The sequence below is a fragment of the Amblyraja radiata genome, chromosome 13 (genome assembly GCF_010909765.2).
Source record: "Amblyraja radiata isolate CabotCenter1 chromosome 13, sAmbRad1.1.pri, whole genome shotgun sequence".
Classification (NCBI taxonomy): Eukaryota; Metazoa; Chordata; class Chondrichthyes; order Rajiformes; family Rajidae; genus Amblyraja; species Amblyraja radiata.
The window spans coordinates 49,186,067-49,208,416 of NC_045968.1; the positions used below are offsets into that span (position 1 = coordinate 49,186,067).

General features: G+C 40.3%; 1 protein-coding gene across 17 annotated transcripts in view; it reads left to right on the top strand.

The window, feature by feature from the left end:
* dlg1 (discs large MAGUK scaffold protein 1) overlaps window positions 1-22,350 on the top strand; it is a 356,942-nt gene that overhangs the window by 11,516 nt on the left and 323,076 nt on the right. For 10 of the 17 annotated variants that reach the window (XM_033032030.1, XM_033032037.1, XM_033032028.1 and 7 more), the window contains 2 exons: window positions 810-973; window positions 16,514-16,579. In XM_033032030.1, the coding sequence (XP_032887921.1) occupies window positions 810-973; window positions 16,514-16,579 (230 nt within the window). The remainder of the gene's footprint in view (window positions 1-809; window positions 974-16,513; window positions 16,580-22,350) is intronic. The other 7 variants (XM_033032033.1, XM_033032042.1, XM_033032036.1 and 4 more) reach the window with 1 other exon arrangement.

The window sequence follows — 22,350 nt, forward strand, 5'->3', positions numbered from 1 at the left end:
ATCACCTGGTTTTGAAGCATTTAGGAAAGAGCAATAATAGTTGGACCTGTGACAGTTGCAGCTCACTAATGAATAAAGCATCATCTAAGAATCACAATATTAAAAATAATAGGTGTTGTAGATTTGTGCATAGATGTACAGAGGCATGAATATCTTACAACAAAGATGGCTAAAAAAAACTGCAGATGGCAGAATCTAAACCAAAAAACAGTGCTAGAGGCACTCAGTGAGTCAGGCAGCATTTGTCAAGGGAAATTATTTTTGGAGTAAACCTTTCTTCAAATTCATCTGCAGGAGGTATTTTCTTACTCCCAATTGTCATCCACCGTGGACCTGAAAGGGTCAAATGTCTGAGGAATAGCAGTGGCGTAAATGAACTGTGACAGCAACTGGAATACTGAAACGTCATGTGCCTATTTCCCTCCACAGATGCTTCCTGACCCGCTGAGTTCCTTCAGCATTTTGTTCTTTGGTCTCTTATTACATTTTTGTGTGAATACAACCTTTTCTATCCTAAACTGTATTGTTCCGTGCAATTATTTGGTTTTAATTTTGTCATTGGATCAATGGGGTTGGTGCATGGATATTGTCATGAAAGTCATGTGAAGTTGAATGTGTACATAAGGGTCTCTTAAGATCTGTATCCTTTAATGGTGTAAATGCTATAAAACAGCAGTTTTAACCTTTTTTAAACTGGAGTTTGTATTTACCAACCGAAAATAAATATGGCGAGGTTGACGTTGGATGCACACTTTTAAATCATGTTCATTTAACTTTGAACATCCAATAAATATCCTTTTTATTTTCAGATATTCAGGAATTTTATGAGGTGTCATTGCTGGATAATCAACTGGTTCTTCCTCAGAAAACGACTGGCATTATTCCAGCTGTCCGTAACTGGGATATTTCTAGCCTTCCAAACACTGCTGTTACATCGGAATTGCTACCCATCAGCCTTAGCCCCAGTGTAGAGGTAAGTGTGCATTAAGGTAAAACCAACAAGACGATAAAAGTCCAATTAATAATAAGGTGTCTGAATAGAATCCGTTAAATCATTTTGTATTAATTTAAAAAAAAACAAAAAACCCCATAAATTGGCTCAAAATAGCAAATCAGGCAGCATCTGTTTAGCGCGAAGTAGTTTTGAATCACTGATCCTTCATTGAAAACAAGAGGGTCAGCCTGAGTGATCAGCAGACTGACAGACTGTAGGATGACCTTGTGAAATTTACCTAAAGGTATCCTTGTACTTGGTTATTGTGGCAGAATTGCTTGCTGAGTTGTTGAATCTCTCCGACATCCTTTTACAAACAGGTTGCTGAATCTGAAATTTGAATTTCATTTAATGACCTCTGCATAGATGCAAGTGAATGGTAAAATTTATGCTTCAAGTGTATTGGGGTGCACACCATCTTTTGCAGCTGTGATAAATTTGAGATAAACAGTAATTTGGTGGGACCCAATTTTACTTAAATTATTTAGAAGTATGTTTACACGAATGCGCACACATCCCCACACATTGGAGGCAGTTTATTAATTACTTAAGGATGATTGGTATTAATTTGGATTGAATCATAGTACTAGTTTAAAATTGTGTTCAAAGTTTTGTTTAGAAATACAGTGTGGAAACAGGCTCTTTGGCCCAACGAGTTTGCGTTGACCAACAATACATTAGTTCTAACCTACACTAGGGACAATTTACAGAAACTAATTAACCTACAAACCTGCATGTCTTTGAAATGTGGGAGTAAACCAGACAGGGGGAATGTACAAACTATACAGCCAGCACTCCTCGTCAGGATCGAACCCGGGTCTCTGGCAGCTATCCCATCTACAGCTGTCCCATTGTGCTTTCCTGTATTAATCATAACTAAGGCTCGATCAGATACTCTTAACAGAATTGGAATGCTATTTTGTTTTGGACTGCTGTTAGAAATTTGTTAACTTATGAACAGAAGCAAAGGAATAAAAGCAGACCATGTCGTCCATGAATTAATTTTGGGGTTCAGCAATGCATGGTTCCTTGTCCACTTGTCTGATTATCATACTCCATTCCATTGTTTTCTGTGTTGAATGTACTGTCAGAGGATTCACTTGAGGTGTTTATATTCATTTTCAGTTTGGGATGTAATGAGTAAGGCCAGCAGTTATAGCCAATCTCAACATATCCTTGAGAAAGTAAGCGTGCTGCTAATTTGAGCGCTGCAGTCCTTCTGATGAAGGTACAATACATTGCTGTTGAATACGACATTCCAGGATTTAGATCAAACAATGAAGGACTCAAGATGTTTCCAAGTTGGAATAGTACTTGACGGAGGGGAAACCTGCATAGGTTTCATGCAAGTGCACATGCTGTTGTTGCCCTCTTTGGTGACAAAGTTGTGGACTTGGGAGGCACGATCATTTTATCATGGCTGAGACTTAGAGTTCATTTTGTGTGTAGTGGGAAGGTAACCATTGAGCTGCTTAAGAATTGTTATTGTATTCGTGCAGATAAGTGGAGAGTTTTTAGTTGACGTCTGTTTTGTAGGTGGCAATCAGGCATTGAGATGTCAAAGGGTGAGTTACTTGCCAACCTCTGATGTGTACTTGCAGCCAAGGTACTAGTGCAGCTGGTCTAGTTGAGTTTTTGCTCTGTAGTAACCTGTAGGACCTGGGAGACTTTATGATGGCAATATCATTGATAGATGCTGTATCTCTGTTAGAGATGGTCATTTCATGTAGAAATAGGTCCTTCAGACCATGCATGTCTACCAACCATCAAGAAACAACTACTAATCTAATTTTCCAGCACTTGACCTGCAGCCTTCTGTGGCCTGGATTTATGTGCACAGTCAAATTCTAAAATGTTGCTAAAGCCTTTGCTTCCACCACTCTAGGCATTATGTTTCTGGTTCCAATCACCCTGGGAGGGGGGATAAAAATTATTCCTCAAATTCCCTGTAAACCACTTTCATTTACCTTAAAAACCTATGCCTTCTGATTTTAAACACATCTACTATAATGATAAGGCAGACCAAAATGCTGGAGAAACTCAGCGGGTGCGGTAGCATCTATAGATCGAAGGAAATAGGTAACGTTTCAGGTCGAAACCCTTCTTCAGACTGATGTGAGGGTGGGGTTGTGGGGGGGGGGGGGGGGGCGCGAGAAGAAGAAAGGAAGAGGAGGAGCCAGTGGGCTGAGGGAGAGCTGAGAAGGGGAGGAGAAAGTAAGGACTACCTGAAATTAGAGAAGTCAATGTTCATACCGCTGGGGTACAAACTGCCCAAGCGAAATATGAGGTGCTGCTCCTCCAATTTACGGTGGTCCTCACTCTGGCCATGGAAGAGGCCGAGGACAGAAAGGTCGGGTTAGGAATGGGAGGGGGAGTTGAAGTGCTGAGCCACCGGGAGATCAGGTTGGTTATTGCGAACCGAGCGGAGGTGTTCGGCGAAGCGATCGCCAAGCCTACGCTTGGTCTCACCGATGTACAGCAGCTGACATAGCTACGCCTTGTACTCGGGGGAAATGGGAGGAGCCAAATGAAAAGTTATTAAGGGTATGGATCAACTCCGCTATGCGGCGGAAAGTATCAGTCGGCGGGGATTGGCTGGTTCTCTGGTCGAGGAAGAAGGAGGGCTTTGAGACCATCCTGGTGGGGGATGGAGGTGTAGAGTGTAGCTATGGGCACGTGCATGGGTCCTAGCTATGCCTGCCTCTTTGTAGGGTACGTCGAACAATCCTTGTTCGAGACGTACCGTGGCCCTATCCCCGAACTCTACCTCCGCTACATCGACGACTGCATTGGTGCTACCTCCTGCACCCACACACAACTCACTGATTTCATCACTAACTTCCATCCGGCGCTCAAATACACCTGGACTATTTCCGACATTTCCCTACCATTTCTTGACCTCACTATCTCCATTGCAGGTGATAGACTCTTGACCGACATCCACTATAAACCCACTAACTACCATGGCTATCTGTACTACACTTCTTCCCACCCTGCTTCCTGTAAGGACTCCATCCCTTACTCCCAATTCCTCCGTCTATGACGTATATGCATCCAGGTTGAGGTGTTCCATACCAGGGAACGGGGGTTCCCCTCTTCTGCCATAGATGAGGCTCTCACCAGGGTCTCTTCTATACCCTGTGACTCTACTCTCACTCCCCGTTCCCCCCCACTCGTAACTAGGGCAGAGTCCCCCTTGTCCTCACCTTCCACCCCACCAGCCGTCAAGTACAACAAATAATCCTCCGTCATTTTCGCCACCTCCAGCGTGACCCCACCACTTGCAACATCTTCCCATCTCCTCCCTGGTCTGCATTCCGCAGAGACCGCTTCCTCCGTAACTCCCTGGTCAATTCGTCCCTTCCCACCCTTCCCACCCCTTCTCCGGGCACTTTCCCTTGCAGCCGCAAGAAATGCTACACTTGTCGCTTTACCCCCCCCCCCCCCCTTGACTCCATTCAAGGACCCAAGCAATCTTTCCAGGTGCGGCGAGGTTCATCCAACCTCATCTATTGCATCCGCTGCTCTAGATATCTGCTGATGTACATCGGTGAGACCAAGCATAGGCTTGGCGATCGCTTCGCCGAACACCTCCGCTCTGTTCGCAATAACCAACCTGATCTCCCGGTGGCTCAGCACTTCAACTCCCCCTCCCATTCCGAATACGACCTTTCTGTCCTCGGCCTCCTCCATGGCCAGGGTGAGGACCACCATAAATTGGAGGAGTAGCACCTCATATTTCGCTTGGGCAGTTTGCACCCCAGCGGGTATGAACATTGACTTCTCTAATTTCAGGTAGTCCTTACTTTCTCCTCCCCTTCTCAGTTCTCCCTCAGCCCATTGGCTCCTCCTCTTCCTTTCTTCTTCTCGCCCCCCCACCCTCACATCAGTCTGAAGAAGGGTTTCGGCCCGATACGTTGCCTATTTCCTTCGCTCCATAGATGCTGCCTCTCCTGCTGAGTTACTCCAGCATTTTGGTCTACCTTCGATTTTCCAGCATCTGCAGTTCCTTCTTAAACAAAATACTATAATGATAAGTTTAGCTAAGGTCAAGAAGGTTGCAAAGTGCCAACATTGAAGAAACAATATTGAACAACAATGACATTTCCATCTTCAGGTAATCTGCGCTGATTGTTTCTCATCATTTATTGCTACCCTGCCCTGTGTCCTTAAACTGTGTTGCTATCAGTCAGTTTCCTTGCTCCTTATCACCAAATGTTTTGACGCAGACAAACAATACTCAAAAATCTCTCTATGGCAACAATATCTCTGTAGTATTGTAATTAATAGCATAAAACTGATAAAAAGCAATAATAAGTAGAGAGAGGTGTCCATGGTCTCATGTAACATTTTGGAGAATGTTCTCTGGATCATTTCCAGTGAATTATTTTCCATATAGTGATCTGAACTCCACTGTACTCCAGCCATTGTTTAACCAATGTTTTATAAATATGCACCGTAGGTTTACTGCTCAATTCTAGGCCCTGGTAAATAAAAGCAGGTGCAAATTCAAATTGCACCTGCTAATTACCAACTAATCAATATTGTCTTGGAGCCTAAAACTATCTTCCTCACTCAAGAACACCAGCGATTTTAATTCCAAATACAAACTTAATCACATTTCCAACATTCACATCCATATCATTTAATGTACATAACATAAGAAAGGCTTCCAGTGGTCAGACTTTTAATCACAAAACACTTGTATCCGCTGTCATACATTACCCTCTGTTACCACTGGGCAGCAAATATTGAAATGCCACTATGCGCACTGGTAATTGTGGAATTTGGAACGGTAGAAATTCTACCAGCAGTGGACAATAAATTGACATGGTGAGGATACGTTGTTAAGGGGGTAGTGAGTGTTGTACGTTGGCAGCACAAAAACAACAATTGGGTTTGGAGTAAACAAATCTGCAGATGCTTGAAAGTTTGGAACAAATGTAAAAAATGTTGGAAGAATTTGGCATGTCTGGCATCAACAATGGGGAGAAAAACAGTCAACATTTTGGGTCCAAGGACCCTCCATTGGTACTAGAAAATTAGATTAATGTATTCTTTGTGCCCTAAAAGAGGGAGTGTCTATAATTGTGTGGACTAAAATTATTAAATTATTTTTTTTAATGAAACCCGCATTGGTGACTGGAGAAAAGTGAGACTTAAAGAAAAAGACATGTGCTAGGAGGAAGGAAAAATGGTGCCTTTCTGAAATAATGACATGGATGAAAAATAAGGTCAACTGCCTTCTGTACCAGCAATGGAGCAATGTAATTCTTACTTGCTGTAGGTTAAAAGGCCCATTAATGCCATAACGCACAAATTTATTCTAATTAAAATAGTAATTCTAGGTAATCATAATGGTGCAAAACTGAACTGCATAGTGCAGTCAAAGTCCATAAAAGATCACTGTTGCTGAAGTACTGATTAGTGTTATGCAGTCTTCAAGAGCCTGATAATTACTGGGAATAAACTGCTCTTGAACCTGGTCGTCATGGGTTTTGAGCACCTGTACCATCTTCCTGAAGGTAAGAGTGAAATGAGATCAGACAGGATAGTGTGGATCTTTGATATTTGCTACATTTTTGAGGCAGTGTCTTCAATAGATCCTTTTGATGGTCAATACTTGTGATATAACAATATCACAAGTATGTTATCAAGTTAGACAGACCACAACACATTTTTTTTTCTGGACTGGTTAGAATAAATTAATCTTGGGGAGGGAGAGCGTGGAGAGGGGTGTGGAATTTATTGTTAGTCGTGATGCAAAACTTTTTTTGGAAGTCTGGAGGAAAGGTTGCTAATGCCCATTTATTGATACCCAATGAATCTTTATTCCTATTCCACTTGTACACAAATGGGCATTGATTAAACTGCCTTACCTTGATGATTAAAATCTAACTTTTGTGTAAGCTTGTGTACGGACTAGGCATTTGGGTATAATAATGTACCAATGCCCTCTTGTAACTGCACCCACTAGAATCTTCAGAAGCAAGGTGATTTTGTTTTGTTTTAGGTTGTTGGGAAGAGAAAGCAAATGATTGTATATTTAGCAATATTTTGTTGAATTCACAAACATGGTGAAGGGCAGTTTTGCTGTTAGACCTGGATAGAATGTCAAGTTTTCTTGTGACATGCAAGCAAAATGTCTACTAATGCAAATGATTTGAATAAAATCTGTAGGTGTTTCTTCGCAGTGTTGGATCTGCAGGATGGTGTGTGTGGGCAGTGAGGTGTTATGTATAGCTGTTCTGTGATGATCCCTCTGCGTCTCTTGCATTGAAAGGAAATGCGATGAATGACACTCAATTAGTTTTCCAGTTTTGTGTCTAACCCACAATGAATATATTTGAATTGAAGGGTTTATTAAACTAAGCATGACAACTTTTTGCTTGTAGGTTAAGTGAAGAAATTTGCCAACTTGGTAACGCATTCTGTACAGTTGTCTGCAACTCATGAATATTCATTTACAGCACAATGGAACTGAAGGAATAATGTAATGTTTGTACTCAAATGGGAAAATCCTGTACAGTACTGTAAGCAGTAAGAAGCTTTGCTTCTTCAAAATGTCCCGGTCTGTAATGTTACCTATCCATGTTCTCCGGAGATGCTACCTGACCCACTGAATTATTCCAGCACTTTGTGTCCTTTTTTGACAGTGTGATTGTAGTACTCTAATTTTCAATTCATTTGCCTCCACAGATGCTGCTTGACCACTGATTTTTTTCTTTCTCCAGTATCCGGCATTTGCATTCTCTTGGGGGGGTGGGGGGGGGGGGAGGAGAAAAATCATGAGCTTCCTTTCTTTTATATCCAGGAGTTTATAGTAGAATTAATGTTGGAACATGAGAAGTCGGAGTGGATGTAGGCTAAATCCACCATGTGAGCTTTTTTTTGAAGTACCTCCAATGCAAGTATAAATCTAAATAAGGGGATGAAATGCATCTTCTGCGTACTTGTCAGAAGACTTTTAAACTGCAGTAAATTCATTTTGGAATAAAGTCCAACAGTCCATTTGACTTGAAGTAAATTCATTTTAACTTTGGGCGTCCTCCTACATGAAACACAGATTGGTTTGTACTGCTGTATTCTGTATTTTTTAAAATCCTTTTAAACAGTGTTCTGCATTTCTCCCAAGCAAAGTGAAAATCTCACATTCCTGATGGTGTTCATCGGCCAAATTATTGCCTACTCGGTTCCAAATTCCCTCCGGGGATGAATAAAGTTATATTGTATTTATTAGAAATGAATAGCCATAAAGCTTGAAGTTGTAAACTCCAAGACTGGATGCAAGTATAATGTAAATAATAGTTCTTCTTGATGATGCCTCTTTTTTTGGGAGGGGGAAGATGGGATATGACTAAAGAGGCCACCATTCGATATAGTTGATTTGTTCCTATACAGGTGAAGGTATGGTCTTGAGGTGTCAGATGGTAGTGCTGGTGGCTTTGAAAAACAGGAATAGGTAGTTAAACAGTCATGTTGGAGATGGTCATTATTGAGGTTACTTGCACATGTCTATGCCTGGATGTTACCCATATCTTGCTGCATGTATGCATGGTCTGTTCATTTACCAAGGAGCTGCAAATTCTCTATACTGTACAATCAATAACAAACAATACTAATTCAGGAGAAGCCGAGGTGGACCATGTATTCAACACTTCTAGCTGAACATATTTGCAACTGCTTTAGCACTCCATTGGCCTCTATCCCGAGGATGGTGATGGTTGGTGTTACCTCTTTATTGGCTGTTTAATAGTTCCCCGTTATTCACAACGTCATGGTAGACTTCAAAGCTTCTATCTGATCTGTTGGCTGAGATAATTTTGCTCTATTATTACTGTTCTTAGTGCATCTTCCAAGTGTTAGTCAATTGAGAGAGAGTTGATATTCCTGGAAGGTTTCCTTGACCTGATTCTGTGAGACTTTGTTGTGGATTTGTGTTGAAGTAAGCAAGAGCTTCTCCCTCCCTCCATATTATTGACACCACCTCTCATGGTCAATCTGCCTGGTGGGACATGATATATTTAAAGATTGTCACGGAGTACTACACTTTAAAATACAATTTTGTGAGGTAGGTCTCGTTCCTGATTTGGATACGAATTCCCAATTGATTTAGGGAGACTTTAAGGTTCACGGGCTGGAAGTGTTTCTAAATCTGGTGCTCATGCCTACACAGTGGTCTTCCAGTTAACATTTTGTTTTTGGTTTTTAAAAGGTAGTGATAATGATGGAACAACCATTGCCGTGTCGGAGAATATTTAAGAGTCAAGTTGTGGTGTTGGCCTAGAATTGCATATGGGCCAGGCTCGGTAACGATGGTAGATTTCCTCTTCTGAAATGAATGAACATGATTTTCTATGGTCATCAGTAATGATATTCATGAAACTTTTTCCAAATTCCTGGGCATTAATTCAATTAAAATTCCATGATGACTGTAAATTTGGGATTTAAATTTGGTTCTCTTATTGATAGCAAGGAAAGCGGCTGTTTGACCCAACTTGCTCATGCCGACCAAGTTGCCTCATCTGAGATTGTCCCATTTGCCTGTGTTCGGTCATTCCTCTAACTTTGCCAATCCATTTACCTGTCCAAATGTCTTTAAATGTTATTGTCCTGCCTCGACTACTTCCTCTGGCAGCTTTTTTCATATACCCACCACCTTCCTGTCAAAGCTGCCCTAGTTTAGAATTTGTGGAATAAAAATTATTATACTATTTTAGTGCTATTAGAGCTGTGGATGTTGCTCCCATAAGGCTCACCCCCTAACACTTCAGTTGCTATTTCCTACAAATAGGTCAAGATTTGCTCTCATCTTGTAGGGCCCTCTACATGTTGCCTGAGGAATGTTTCCTGAACACGCCTCACAAATACCAACCCTTCTAAGCCCTTGGAACAATGGCAGTTTCAGTCTGAAGAAGGGTCTCGACCCGAAATGTCACCCATTCCTTCTCTCCAGAGATGCTGTCTGTCCCGCTGAGTTACTCCAGCTTTTTGTGTCTATCTTAGGAAAGTTCAAATCCTCTGCTGTGGCAACTGTATTATTCTTGCAGAAGCCTGCAACCTCTCGACATATTTATTTGTCTAATTCCAGTTGACATTTTGGAGGCCAATAGTACAATCCCAACAAGATGATCAGCCCTTATTTATTTATTTCTCGGCTCCATCCATATAGCCTCACTGGACAATCCATCAGTTATGCCATTGTGGTCTACTGCCATTATTTTCTCCTCAATGAAGCAACTCGTCCTCTTCTCTTAACCTGCCTTAGCTTGCCTTTAACATCTGTATCTTGAACATTATGTTCCTATTCCTGACCTTTATTTAGTTAGATTTCTGTAATGTCTTATAAAATGCTGCCAATCCATCGTACCTACGTATCCATGCTCTGTTGATCCGCCTTGCCTGTCACATCTATTGCTTTGAAATAAATGCAATTCTTTCTTCATTCCCTGCCATGTTCCTTGTTGTCCTCACTTTTGAACTCGCTGTTATTGACTTCTGTATAGATTTCTATTCTCCCAGCTACCTCATTACTAATATGGTATCCCCCTGCCAAGCTATTTTAAACCATTTCCAGTAGCACTTGCTACTCTGCCAAGCAGGGCATTGGCACTTCTCCAGTTCTTCTACAAGTTTTCTCTGCCCCAGAAGAGATCCCATGGACCAAAAATCCAAATCCCTGCTCGCTGTACAGACTCCTCGACCACACATTCACCTGTCCTATCTGTTAACTCCTACCATCTCTAGCACATGTCACTAATCACAAGGTTACTAGCTTACAAGGTTACAATGTTTTGCTTTTTAATGTTTTGCCCAACTCTTTATATTCATTTTGTTGTACGTTATCCCTTTTCCTACCCATATCATTTGTGCCAATGATTCTTGTAGTCTGTCTACTCCCTTCTCTTGGTGGTCGCCCATCTACTTGCTGCCTTCACCTTGGCTATGACTATTTCACTAAAACTCTTATCTGTGAAGCCCTCGGCCACCTCGACGATCATCGGTATGTCCAGTTCATTCATGCGATCTGTCAGGAGCTACGGCTAGGCGCATTTTCCACAGTATGGTTAGTTAACTGCTGTGGCACCACCACACTCCAGCTAGTAATGGTTAATCATTTGGTTTTGATACCTTGGAAAAATTTGGTTGAAGAAAATTGCTAGCTATGATTTTGATAACATTAAAAAAAGCTTAGCTTGAGGTAAAGACTTGAACAGTAACAAATTAAGTGGAAGGGTGTACCTGTTTGAACTGGTCAATTACTTGATATTTGAAACTCATTATTTTCTTGATTAGTTTTGTCTTTAATTTCCTTATGTGTTCATAATGGTTTGTTCAGTTTTCTCTTGGTGAATGAAGGAAAAGGGACTTTGCTTAATTGCACCACCTTCTGTACATTCAGCAGTTGATTCCAAATCTGTTTATCATTGATATCACAATGAGCTATTTCATAGTGTTTCATTAACTTTGTATTTTAGCTACTTTAGTGGCATCAACCACTAGATTATTGAAAACATCCACGATACCGACTAATTGCTTATAGTTATTTAATTTGAAAAGGGCTGTAGAGAATACTGAGTTTTTATTATTGCTCCATTGAGTTTTGTCACTTTCTGACTGCACAAACGTCTTGGTTGACATTAAAAATTCAAAGACTCGCTGTTTAAATGTAATCAATTTATAGACCTATGGCAATTAACTGCAGCATTTGTGATTTTTGATAGTCTGGCAGGGCTCTAAGTAAGATTCTTACAGAAGTGATGGTTCATAGCTGGTTTGGTAGAGTGTCTAGTGGGGGAGATCGTTTGTGCTATTCCCTATGTGACTATTCCAAATTGTTTGTTCTTTTAATGGGCAATGCAACTATTGAAAGTGGTGCTGTACTTTTTGGCAGCTTTCCCCTTTTCCAATTCTTGTAAGTACTATACGGGCTAGTGCCATGGACTAGATCACTAATTTTGTTTTAGCTGCAAAATTGGATAACCTTAATCCAATAATCATTGTGTCAGTAATGTTTGCAGAAGTACTATCTCCTTGATTTCTATTGTCTGAGTACTTTGCTGTTTTTACTTTTGTTTGCTCTGTAGATCCGTGCTGCTGCTATTGAATGTGGCTGCCTTCCTTGCCTTGCAACAATTCTCTGCAGTCAATACAGTGAAGTGCACATCCTATTTTATCAGCAGCATCCATAATGAGGACGAGAGAAAAGCTAAATTGGCTTGTGCCATTTTTGAGCTGGTCAGACTGGAGTATGTCTGTGGTTTCTAATGTCCTTTGGTCACTGATATTATCTTGGAATTGGTTACTCAAGATAAAGTGATGAGAATAGTTGAGAGATTTTTCTTTTGTTACATTGATTTCTGCTGCTTTCAGGAAATATGTTTCTTCCTGAAACATTTTGCGCTGATACCTGGTCATTCAATGGATAAACATTTGATCAATTTACCTTATGGAACCTATAAATTATGCATTTTTAGTCAATTGAATATCGTAGTAATAGCTAATTAAGAAAACTAGTCAGGACATGTTTTTTGTGTAAGCACTTAATGTCCCTCTAGGAGAGTTTCGGAAAAGAAATGCAAGTAGGTAGTTCATCATATGAAACCTACCACATTAGGTAGGTTATGGCTGATCTATGCCTGCACTTCACGTGACTTGTTATCTCACAAGATCTTTCTTCAATCGGATATCAGTCTTGAAAGCCTTGATTACCATCCCTCATATCCACTCCCTCTTTACCTTCTGCCCAGCTTTGTGTTGGAGCGAAGCAGTAATTCTCTGTAATGTTAAATGGAAAAATACTCCTTCGTGTCCCTTGATAACCCAGTTTATTTTTTCTTTCGTACTTATACGTTAATTTGTCTTATGCTTCCCTATGGAAATAAATATAGGCACAACATAATGTATGAAATAGTAATATGGACTAGTGCAAGGATATTCGTGTTGCTAATTGATCGTGATGTTTGATCTGACAATCAAAAAAAGCAGATTCTGGGCATCTGAAATAAAAAGGAGATTCTAGAAATACTCAAATTAAGCAGCAACTGTGGAAAGAAGCTGTTCATGTTTCAGGATTGGGAGCATTACCCTTTTCCCTTTCCTCAGATGTTGCCTGACCTCTTGGTTGTTTACTGCCTTTTTTGCTTTTTTGTATTTAATTGGTATATTTCAAAAATAATAATATGTGTGATCAGTTGAATTCAAAATACATTTGCAATTTTCAACATGGACCCAGTTGGCTTCGAGGACATTTACCTTAGAAATTGTGGTTGTATTGTGAATTCACTGCAATCTTTTAGTGATCTACTGCTTTAAATTAATTATTTAGTCTTATTTTGCTAAGTTTGTCACTTTGTCTGATTTCAAACACCTGATTTGAGGTAACACAGCTGCAAGATATTGGTGATAGTTAACATTTGTCTCTTGATTTCTAAAAGAATTTGTTTGTTTTTAGCTGAAGAGTTAACCAGTATAGAATGATGGCATAATTAATCTGAGACCATCAATTCTCGATTTGCTCAAGGTCACAGCAGTAAAAATGATTTGTTCTAAGCATGCCTCCCTGAGGATTCAGCTTGTGTTCATAGATTTGCTTTTTGTTTTGTATTGTCTTGAATTCCATTGTATTGAATTCCATTCAAATAGCTTAAGTTTCATGTGAAATGGAAGCCGAATACAATATCTTTTTTTTAATTACAAATGTTGAGTATTACAACTCTAACTTGGTGATAACGAATCATCTTTTTATATTACCTTCCAGAACATCTCTACGTTTTATTGTAAACATTGTTAAACACCAGGTGTTTACTATTGCTATATCTTGGTATATTCTTTAATAAATGTCCTGTGAGCATGTTGAAACTTATTGCCTTGCCAATACTTCTAGAAACCAGTTTTTGGGAAAAGTGTGGGCGTTGTGTGAGAAGAATGGACGAGTATAGTTTTCTATCATTTGTACTGTTACAATTGAAAATAGTTGATTTGAGCTTTCTTTGGAAAATAAGGAAATCATTGCGCGTGATCTCTCACATTATAATAATAATAATAATAATAATACATTTTATTTATGGGCGCCTTTTAAGAGTCAAGGACACCTTGCAAAAATTTAGCAAGTAGAGGAAAAACATGTATGCGGAATGAAATAAATAGTAGAGACATGACTAGTACACAAATTAAAGACAGAATTCAATTCATAACACAATATGAGGCAATTCAAGCACAGATGAAAAGGGAGGGGGACGTGGGGCTAAGGATAGGCAGAGGTGAAGAGATGGGTCTTGAGGCGGGACTGGAAGATGGTGAGGGACATGGAATTGCGGATCAGTTGGGGGAGGGAGTTCCAGAGCCTGGGAGCTGCCCTGGAGAAGGCTCCGTCCCCAAAACTGCGGAGGTTGGATTTGTGGATGGAGGGGAGACTGGCTGATGTGGATCTGAGGGACCATGAGGGTTGGTAGGGGGAGAGGAGGTCAGTGAGATATGGGGGAGGCCAGATGGTGGCGGGCTTTGTAGGTGAGGACCAGGATTTTGTAGGTAATCTGGTGGGAGATGGGAAGCCAGTGAAGTTGTTTGAGGACTGGAGTGATGTGATGCCAGGATTTGGTGTGGGTGATGAGTCGGGCGGCTGCGTTCTGGACCAGTTGGAGTCGGTATAGGCATTATAGGCATTAATTTGCCGTTGGTCAGTTTGTATAAACTAAAAAGCTGACTATTTCACTGGATTGAGGGACTCCAGCTCTGACCATTGAGTGGCATTGCAGGTGCTCTAACTGATATTTCTGTGCCCATCTCTCTATCTGCAGGGTAAGGTTACTGTCCGTTGCCGCATCTCGACAATTAATTGAAATATACATATGATTTATGTTTGTGAATACGTGAATTAGATTTTTCTCCACTTTCACAGCTTCTTTTGGGAAACTAATTTTAAATATTACTTTCCGCTTCAAAAATGTAGTGTTTGTGATTTATCTTGGGAAGTATTGGAAAGAAAAAACCCTCGAACTGGCAATATTACTTTCTAAAAATGGACAGCTTTTATTTTCAGAATGTTCAAGAGGAATAAATAGATCATTAAGTAAGCAATGTAGTACTTGACGTCTTGCTGACCCATGGCACTGTGGCATGCAGCCACGTGTAGCAAAGAAAGCTCATATCTAAGTTTTCAAAAAATGGATTATGCTTAATAAAGTATTCAGTTTAGCTACTATCATTTAAAAAATGATTGTATTGTTTAAGACTATCTCTGAAAGAAAAACAATCTTGTTGCCTTGCTGAAAACGTAGTAAAAATTCGATAACCTAGCATCCTTGGGGTTTTGATGCTGACCATTGGATGTTACTCCTATTAATACTCCAATCCACTTTGAATTCACTTTTTTTAGATGTTTCATTGAAGCAGGTGGGCTTAAAGGGACTGCAAGAACTAAAACGCGGTGAGTTCAAAATGAGCATGGGAACCAGGGTCCTGGTAAAGTGGATGCTGAACCATTGGGATGTTGGATAGCAGATTTGGAGTTTCACTGTACTTGCAAAGGTTCTTATCTAAATTTTGTGTAAGCCATCAAGATCCAAGGGAGAGTGCAACTTGACTTGAGCCACTCTTATCAAAACCCATTTCCACAGTACTTATCCAAAACTGATGTGGAATTAGTTATTTTTTATATGTTCACGATAAGTTTGGATATATCCACATTTGAATCTGTAATGGGTCACATTGGAAAAATAATTCATATTACCAGTTACCAATCCGGTTTGTTTCTTGTAGCAGATCTTAACACAGAACATCCTTTTTGTGAACTATTATCAACAAAAGCACTCTGTCGTGATAGGATCTTTGAAGTCCGAACGTGCCAAATCTTTTTCATGATGTAGGATTAAAGATAGTTGGGCCCCTCCTGTGCAATTTTTCAACTCTCCCAGACAAAATTGAGAAGAGCACTGACAAAATTAAAGGATGGTCACCTTGATTCCTCCATCCCCTCCCCCCCCCCCATACTGTTCAAGGAAATCTCATTATGCTCAGTGACTTGATTTAGACCAGCTAAATATTTTCTAACTTAAATTGCCACTTTTTCAGTTATATCTCCCTTAATGACAGTCGTGGCAAATGAATTGATGCCTTGGGGGGGTTATGTTAAAATGGGTGCAGGTGACTGCAAGCAAGTTAACAATTTTTTATTCTAAATTTAGAAAGGACAGTTTAGTTCGAGTCTGTTTAATATTTTAATATCTCAACTTGGTGAGTTCCTAACGTTTTGTCAGGAATTGCTTAATGTGGCATGTAAATTTAATTTTTAGAGTCTATTGCATTTTCTCAAATGTTGCATCTCTGGACAGAACTTGATATGTTCAAGGAAATTTGAACTTTCAGGGAAAATTGAAATTCAGGGATATTATGCATTGTTAATATCTATTGAGTTAAATTCATTGATGTATACCATTCCCTGTTTGCAGTGACGAATAAAACTTCCTGTGTTTCTTCTGACATTTGTGTCAATTCTTTCACTGTCTCTTACTTCTGAAGGATCACTCTCTGCTGAATGAAATACTTGATGTTCTTCAGACTTCTGTTCCTACTCAGGTTATAAATGTAAGTACAACAAATCTGTAATATTCTCCATCCTACATATTCAGTGGCATTCATTTTTCTCAGTGTTTTATTTTCTACTAGCACAAAATTCATTCATTTTATGATGACTAAGGATAAATAAATTCAAAATCTAATTGATTAATTAAATTATAGGATCTGTTCACACGTGGTATGAAATGACAGTGTTCAGGAAGAAGAGCTGCTGACTATTCTGCACTTGATTACACCAGAAAGTTAGTTGCAAGGCATACTAATTTCATTGGTACTGAATTTCATTGGATAGGTATAAAAAAAACTGAAAATAGTATGAACCATGGTGCTCGCCCCTCAATTATATTAAATTTGCTTTTGAACGTTCTCCGTTATAGTGGGAAATGGTCACTGCTTAGGAATGTTAATGAGTACAACCATGCATTAAATTTGCCAACAGCTACATATATGCTGAATACATTTTATACTGTGTGCAAGTTAACACAACACACAATCTGAATTAAAAATACTGTTGCAGGAACTCAGCAGGTCAGGCAACATTTATGGAGGCAGAGATAGACAATAGGTGCAGGAGTAGGCCATTCGGCCCTTCGAGCCAGCACCACCATTCACTGATCATCCACAATCAGTACCCCGTTCCTGGTTTCTCGCCATATCCCCTGGCTCCGCTATTTTTCAGAGCTCTATCGAACTCTCTTGAAAGCATCCAGAGAATAGGCCTCCACTACCTTCTGTGGCAGAGAATTGCACAGATTCACAACTCTCAGGGTGGAAACGTTTTTCCTTATCTCCATTCTGAATGGCCTACCCTGTATTCTTAAACTGGCCCCTGGTTCTGGACTCCCCCAACATCGGGAACATGTTTCCTGCCTCCAGTGTGTCCAATCCCTTAATAATCTTTTATGCTTCAATAAGATACCCTCTCATCCTTCTAAATTCCAGACTATACAAGCCCAGCCGCTCCATTCTATCAACATATTGACAGTCCCGCCATCCCGGGAATTAATCTTGTGAACATACACTGCACTCCCTCAATACCAAGAATGTCCTTCCTCAAATTTGGAGACCAAAACTGCACACAATACTCCAGGTGTGGTCTCACAATGGCAACTACAGAAGGACCTCTTTGCTCCTATCCTCAACTCTTGTTATGAAGGCCAACATGCCATTTGCTTTCTTCACTGCCTGCTGTACCTGCATGCTTACTTTCAGTGACTGATGAACAAGGACCCCAGATCGTGTTGTACTTCCCCTTTTTCCAACTTGACACCAATAGTCTCTGCACCAACTTGACCCAACTTGAGATGGTTGAAGTTTTGGGTCGAGACCATGCATCAGGTTGGTGCAGAGGAGAAATAGCCAGTATAAGAGAGAGGAGGGGAGATGCTGACTATCTCTTCGTCTCCAATGTGAAATGCCTAACTGGAATCCTACTCGGGAAAAGAATCAAGGTGTGTACCCTGATGCACTCAAATAACAAAGACAGTGAGTTTTTAACAGGGTTAGTGTGACGTGACTTGTTAGCTCCTAGCAGTGCATTTGAACACTCCAGCAATACCACAGTTGTGAATCTTGCATGGAGTTGGGATAGTTCAATAGAGGTATTGAAGAATTGTTTTGATGTGTAAAAGCCTGATGCTTGGAAGATTTCACTTGCATTTGAAGTTCCATTATGTCTTTTTGAGGATGTTAAATTATTCAAAATGGTCATGTTTGCATATTGTATTTCATATCATTGGAGGTTTCAAAGGAAAGCCCAATTTAGTTTGGTGCAGGGATGTTTTTGACTAGTTAGGACACTAATATTTGTATCTACAAACTTTTTGCTGCTTCGCACACTAGCATTACCTGATAAATCAAGCTTGAGTTTTATTATGGAACTGAAGCGTCTTGACAAGGGACATGTAAACAAGACCATGTAGGTCAGTTATACCAAATCTGGGAATGGTAATATCCCTATCCCATGGAGGAACTGGTCGAATTCTGTTTGAAATGTGAAAAGTAGTTGTTTGTTGTTGTTAGTAGTTTGCTTTTCTGTGGGCCTACTGATTTAGGCTATACAAAATAGCCTTGTATGAGTTCCATACAAGGACTAATTTAATCCTTTGTCATTTGTTGCTAATATACCCAAGAACTGGCTTGGAATTGCAAGGGAGTAAGGTTAATTCATCAATAATTGATTCTAGTGAACCGTTTGTGAACATGAGCTGCATATCGTCCACTATGTGATGTACCAGAGCAGCCCAGTGTCCTGACTGCGATTTAAGTAGTGTTTCTTGATGTGAAAATTCTCTGATTTTTAATAAAAAGTTAGTCTTCAATACACCTTGAAATGCTAATTTATTTTGTCTATAGTTTCTAGTATGGATGTAATGTCAAGATCCTTTACTCAATTGGTTCCAGTTTTGTTAACCTCTGCTTGAAGTTGGTTCTGCCCATATACACCATCTCTGGTTTGGATTGAGAACAATGTGGGTTTCCTCCAGTTTGTGGAGGTTTGCAGTGATTGATGCTGATGCACAAATTGAAGAATCTCTCGTAGATGGAAATGAAGTGCCTGAAGGGATAGGTCGGTTGATAGTTTGAAGAATAGTGTGGTCAGCAGTGCACATATCATTCCTAGTCCCAGAGGGGTTTTGGGAACATCCAGGAACCTTTACCTCTGTCCCTCGATAATGTGTTCTAACCTTTCTCATGAGAAGAGAGTGACCATTTCAGGAGTCTGGTAGCAAGCTTGTGAGCAACATGATGTACACAACAGAGCTGACTGAGTGTAGGTAAGAAATTATGGGGATGTTTGCCCAGATAAACGTTGATTTACATGTCTTTCCAGTGAATTTGGAGAACTTTGTAAAGACCAAAATTGGTGACATTTTTCCAGTGCCCTCGGTAGACATCAGAGGTCCAGAAGCATACGGGAGGATGATGATCAGTGCCTTCTGGTCGATGAAGTGTTTTGACTAAGGCTTCAAGTATTTCTTTCATGGGTGTCGCATATAAATCTACATTTACCAGTCTTGCTATGAAACTTATTTTAAGTGGGAGGTGTATGCTATCGCATGTAGAGCCATTTAGGTTTATTGTCATGCATAGTAAGGTACAATGAAAAGCACAAAGCAATAAAAAAAGAACTGCAGTTGCTGGTTTATCCCAAAGCCTCAAAATGCTGGAGTATTTCAGCAACTCTGGAGAAACAGATGGGTTCCGATTTGAAACTTCACCTATCCATTTCCATCTCCAGAGATGCTGCCTGACCCACTGAATTACTCCAGGATTTTGAGTCTATATACAGTGAAAAGCATGTTCTGCATGCCATCCAATCAGATATTGTACCTAAATACAATCAAGGCAAACAAGTATAGTAGGTAGAGCAAAGGAAAAGATTCAGTGCAGAATATATAGTACCCTCCATGATACCCATCATTTATTTATTTGCCTCTACTCCACAATTTGAGATTTGTAATAGAAAAAACCACATGTGGTTAAAGTGCACGCACATTGTCAGATTTTAATAAAGGCTATTTTTATACATTTTGGTTTCACCATGTAGAAATTACAACAGTGTTTATACATAGTCCCACCATTTCAGGGCACCATAATGTTTGGGACACAGCAATGTCATGTAAATGAAAGTAGTCATGTTTAGTATTTTGTTGCATAACCTTTGCATGCAATGACTGTTTGAAGTCTGATTCATGGACATCACCAGTTGCTGGGTGTCTTCTCTGGTGATCCTCTGCCAGGCCTGTATTGCAGCCGTCTTTAGCTTGTGCTTGTTTTGGGGGCCAGCCCCCTTCAGTTTTCTCTTCAGCATATAAAAGGCATGCTTAATTGGGTTCAGATCAGGTGATTTACTTGGCCACTCAAGCATTGACCATTTTTTAGCTTTGAAAAACTCCTTTGTTGCTTTGGCAGTATGTTTGGGATCATTGACTTGCTGTAGAATGAACCGCTGGCCAATGAGATTTAAGGCAGATAGATTGTGTCTATACACTTCAGAATTCATTATGCTACTACCATCAGCAGTTGTATCATCAATGAAGGTGAGCCAGTACCTTCAGCAGCCATACATGCCCAGGCCATAACACCCCCACCACTGTTTCACAGATGAGGTGGTATGCTTTGGATCTTAGGCAGTTAGCAACATAGAAAATAGGTGCAGAAGTAGGCCATTCGGCCCTTCGAGCCTGCACCGCCATTCGATATGATCATGGCTGATCATCCAACTCGGTATCCCATCCCTGCCTTCTCTCCATACCCCCTGATCCCTTTAGCCACAAGGGCCACATCTAACTCCCTCTTAAATATAGCCAATGAACTGGTCTCAACTACCTTCTGTGGCAGAGAATTCCACAGATTCACCACTCTCTGTGTGAAAAATGATTTTCTCATCTCGGTCCTAAAAGACATCCCTCTTATCCTTAAACTGGGACCCCTAGTTCTGGACTTCCCCAACATCGGGAATAATCTTCCTGCATCTAGCCTGTCCGACCCCTTAAGAATTTTGTAAGTTTCTATAAGATCCCTCCCTTCATTCTCTCCTCCATATTTTGCTCTTGCCATCACTCTAATATAAGTTAAACTTTGTCTCATCTGTCCACAAGATCTTTTTCCAGAACTCTGGTTGCTCTTTTAAGTAATTCTTGGCAAACTGTAACCTGGCCATCCTATTTTTTTGCGGCTATCCAGTGGTTTCCATCTTGCAGTGTAGCCTCTGTATTTCTGTTCATGAAGTCTTCTGCGGACAGTAGTCATTGACAAATCCACACCTGACTCCTGAAGAGTGTTTCTGATCTGTCGAGCAGGTGTTTAGGGATTTATCTTCATTATAGAGAAAATTCTTCTAAGCTGTGGAGGTCTTCCTTGGCCTGCCAGTCCCTTTGCGATTTGTAAGCTCACCAGTGCTCTCTTTCTTCTTAATTATGTCCCAATCAGTTGATTTTGGTAAGCCTAAGGTTTGGCTGATGTCTCCAACAGTTTTATTCTTGTTTCTCAGTCTCAGAATGGCTTCTTTGACTTTCAATGGCACAACTTTGGTCCTCATGTTGATAAACAGCAATAAACATTTCCAAAGGTAATGGAAAGACTGGAGGAAAGACTGCTGAGAGCGCTCTTATACCTGCATTAAGGAGGCAATTAAGAGAGCAATATACCTAAGCAATTACAAACACCTGTAAAGCCATGTGTTCCAAACATTATGTTGCCCTGAAATGGGGGGGACTATGTATAAACATAGCTGTAATTTTGTACATGGTGAAACCAAAATGTATAAAAATACCCTTTAATAAAATCCGACAATGTGCACTTTAACCACGTGAGTATTTTCAATTACAAATCTCAAATTGTGGAGTATAGAGGCAAATAAATAAATGATGGGTCTTTGTCCCAAACATTATGGAGGGCACTGTAGTTTTCAGCATTGTCGTGCAATATTTCCAGAGAAAGTCCAATGTCCGCAGTGAGGTAGAGGAGAATCGGACAGTACCCTAAGCCTGATAACGGAACGGAGGAAGCTGTTCGAGTCTGGTGGTGTGTACCTTCAAGCTTTTTTGTTCAGCCAGATGGGAGCAGGGAGAAGGAATATGACTGGGGTGGGATAAGGCTTTGATTATGTTAGCTGCTTTTCTGAGAGCGTGAAGTGTAGATTATGTCAATGATGTGGTCTATATGAAGGACTGGGCTACATCCACAACTCTGCAATTTCTTGTAGGCTTGGGCAATTTCTTGCCTAACAAAGCTGTAATGCAACCTGAAAATAAGCTTTCTATGAATTTGTCTGA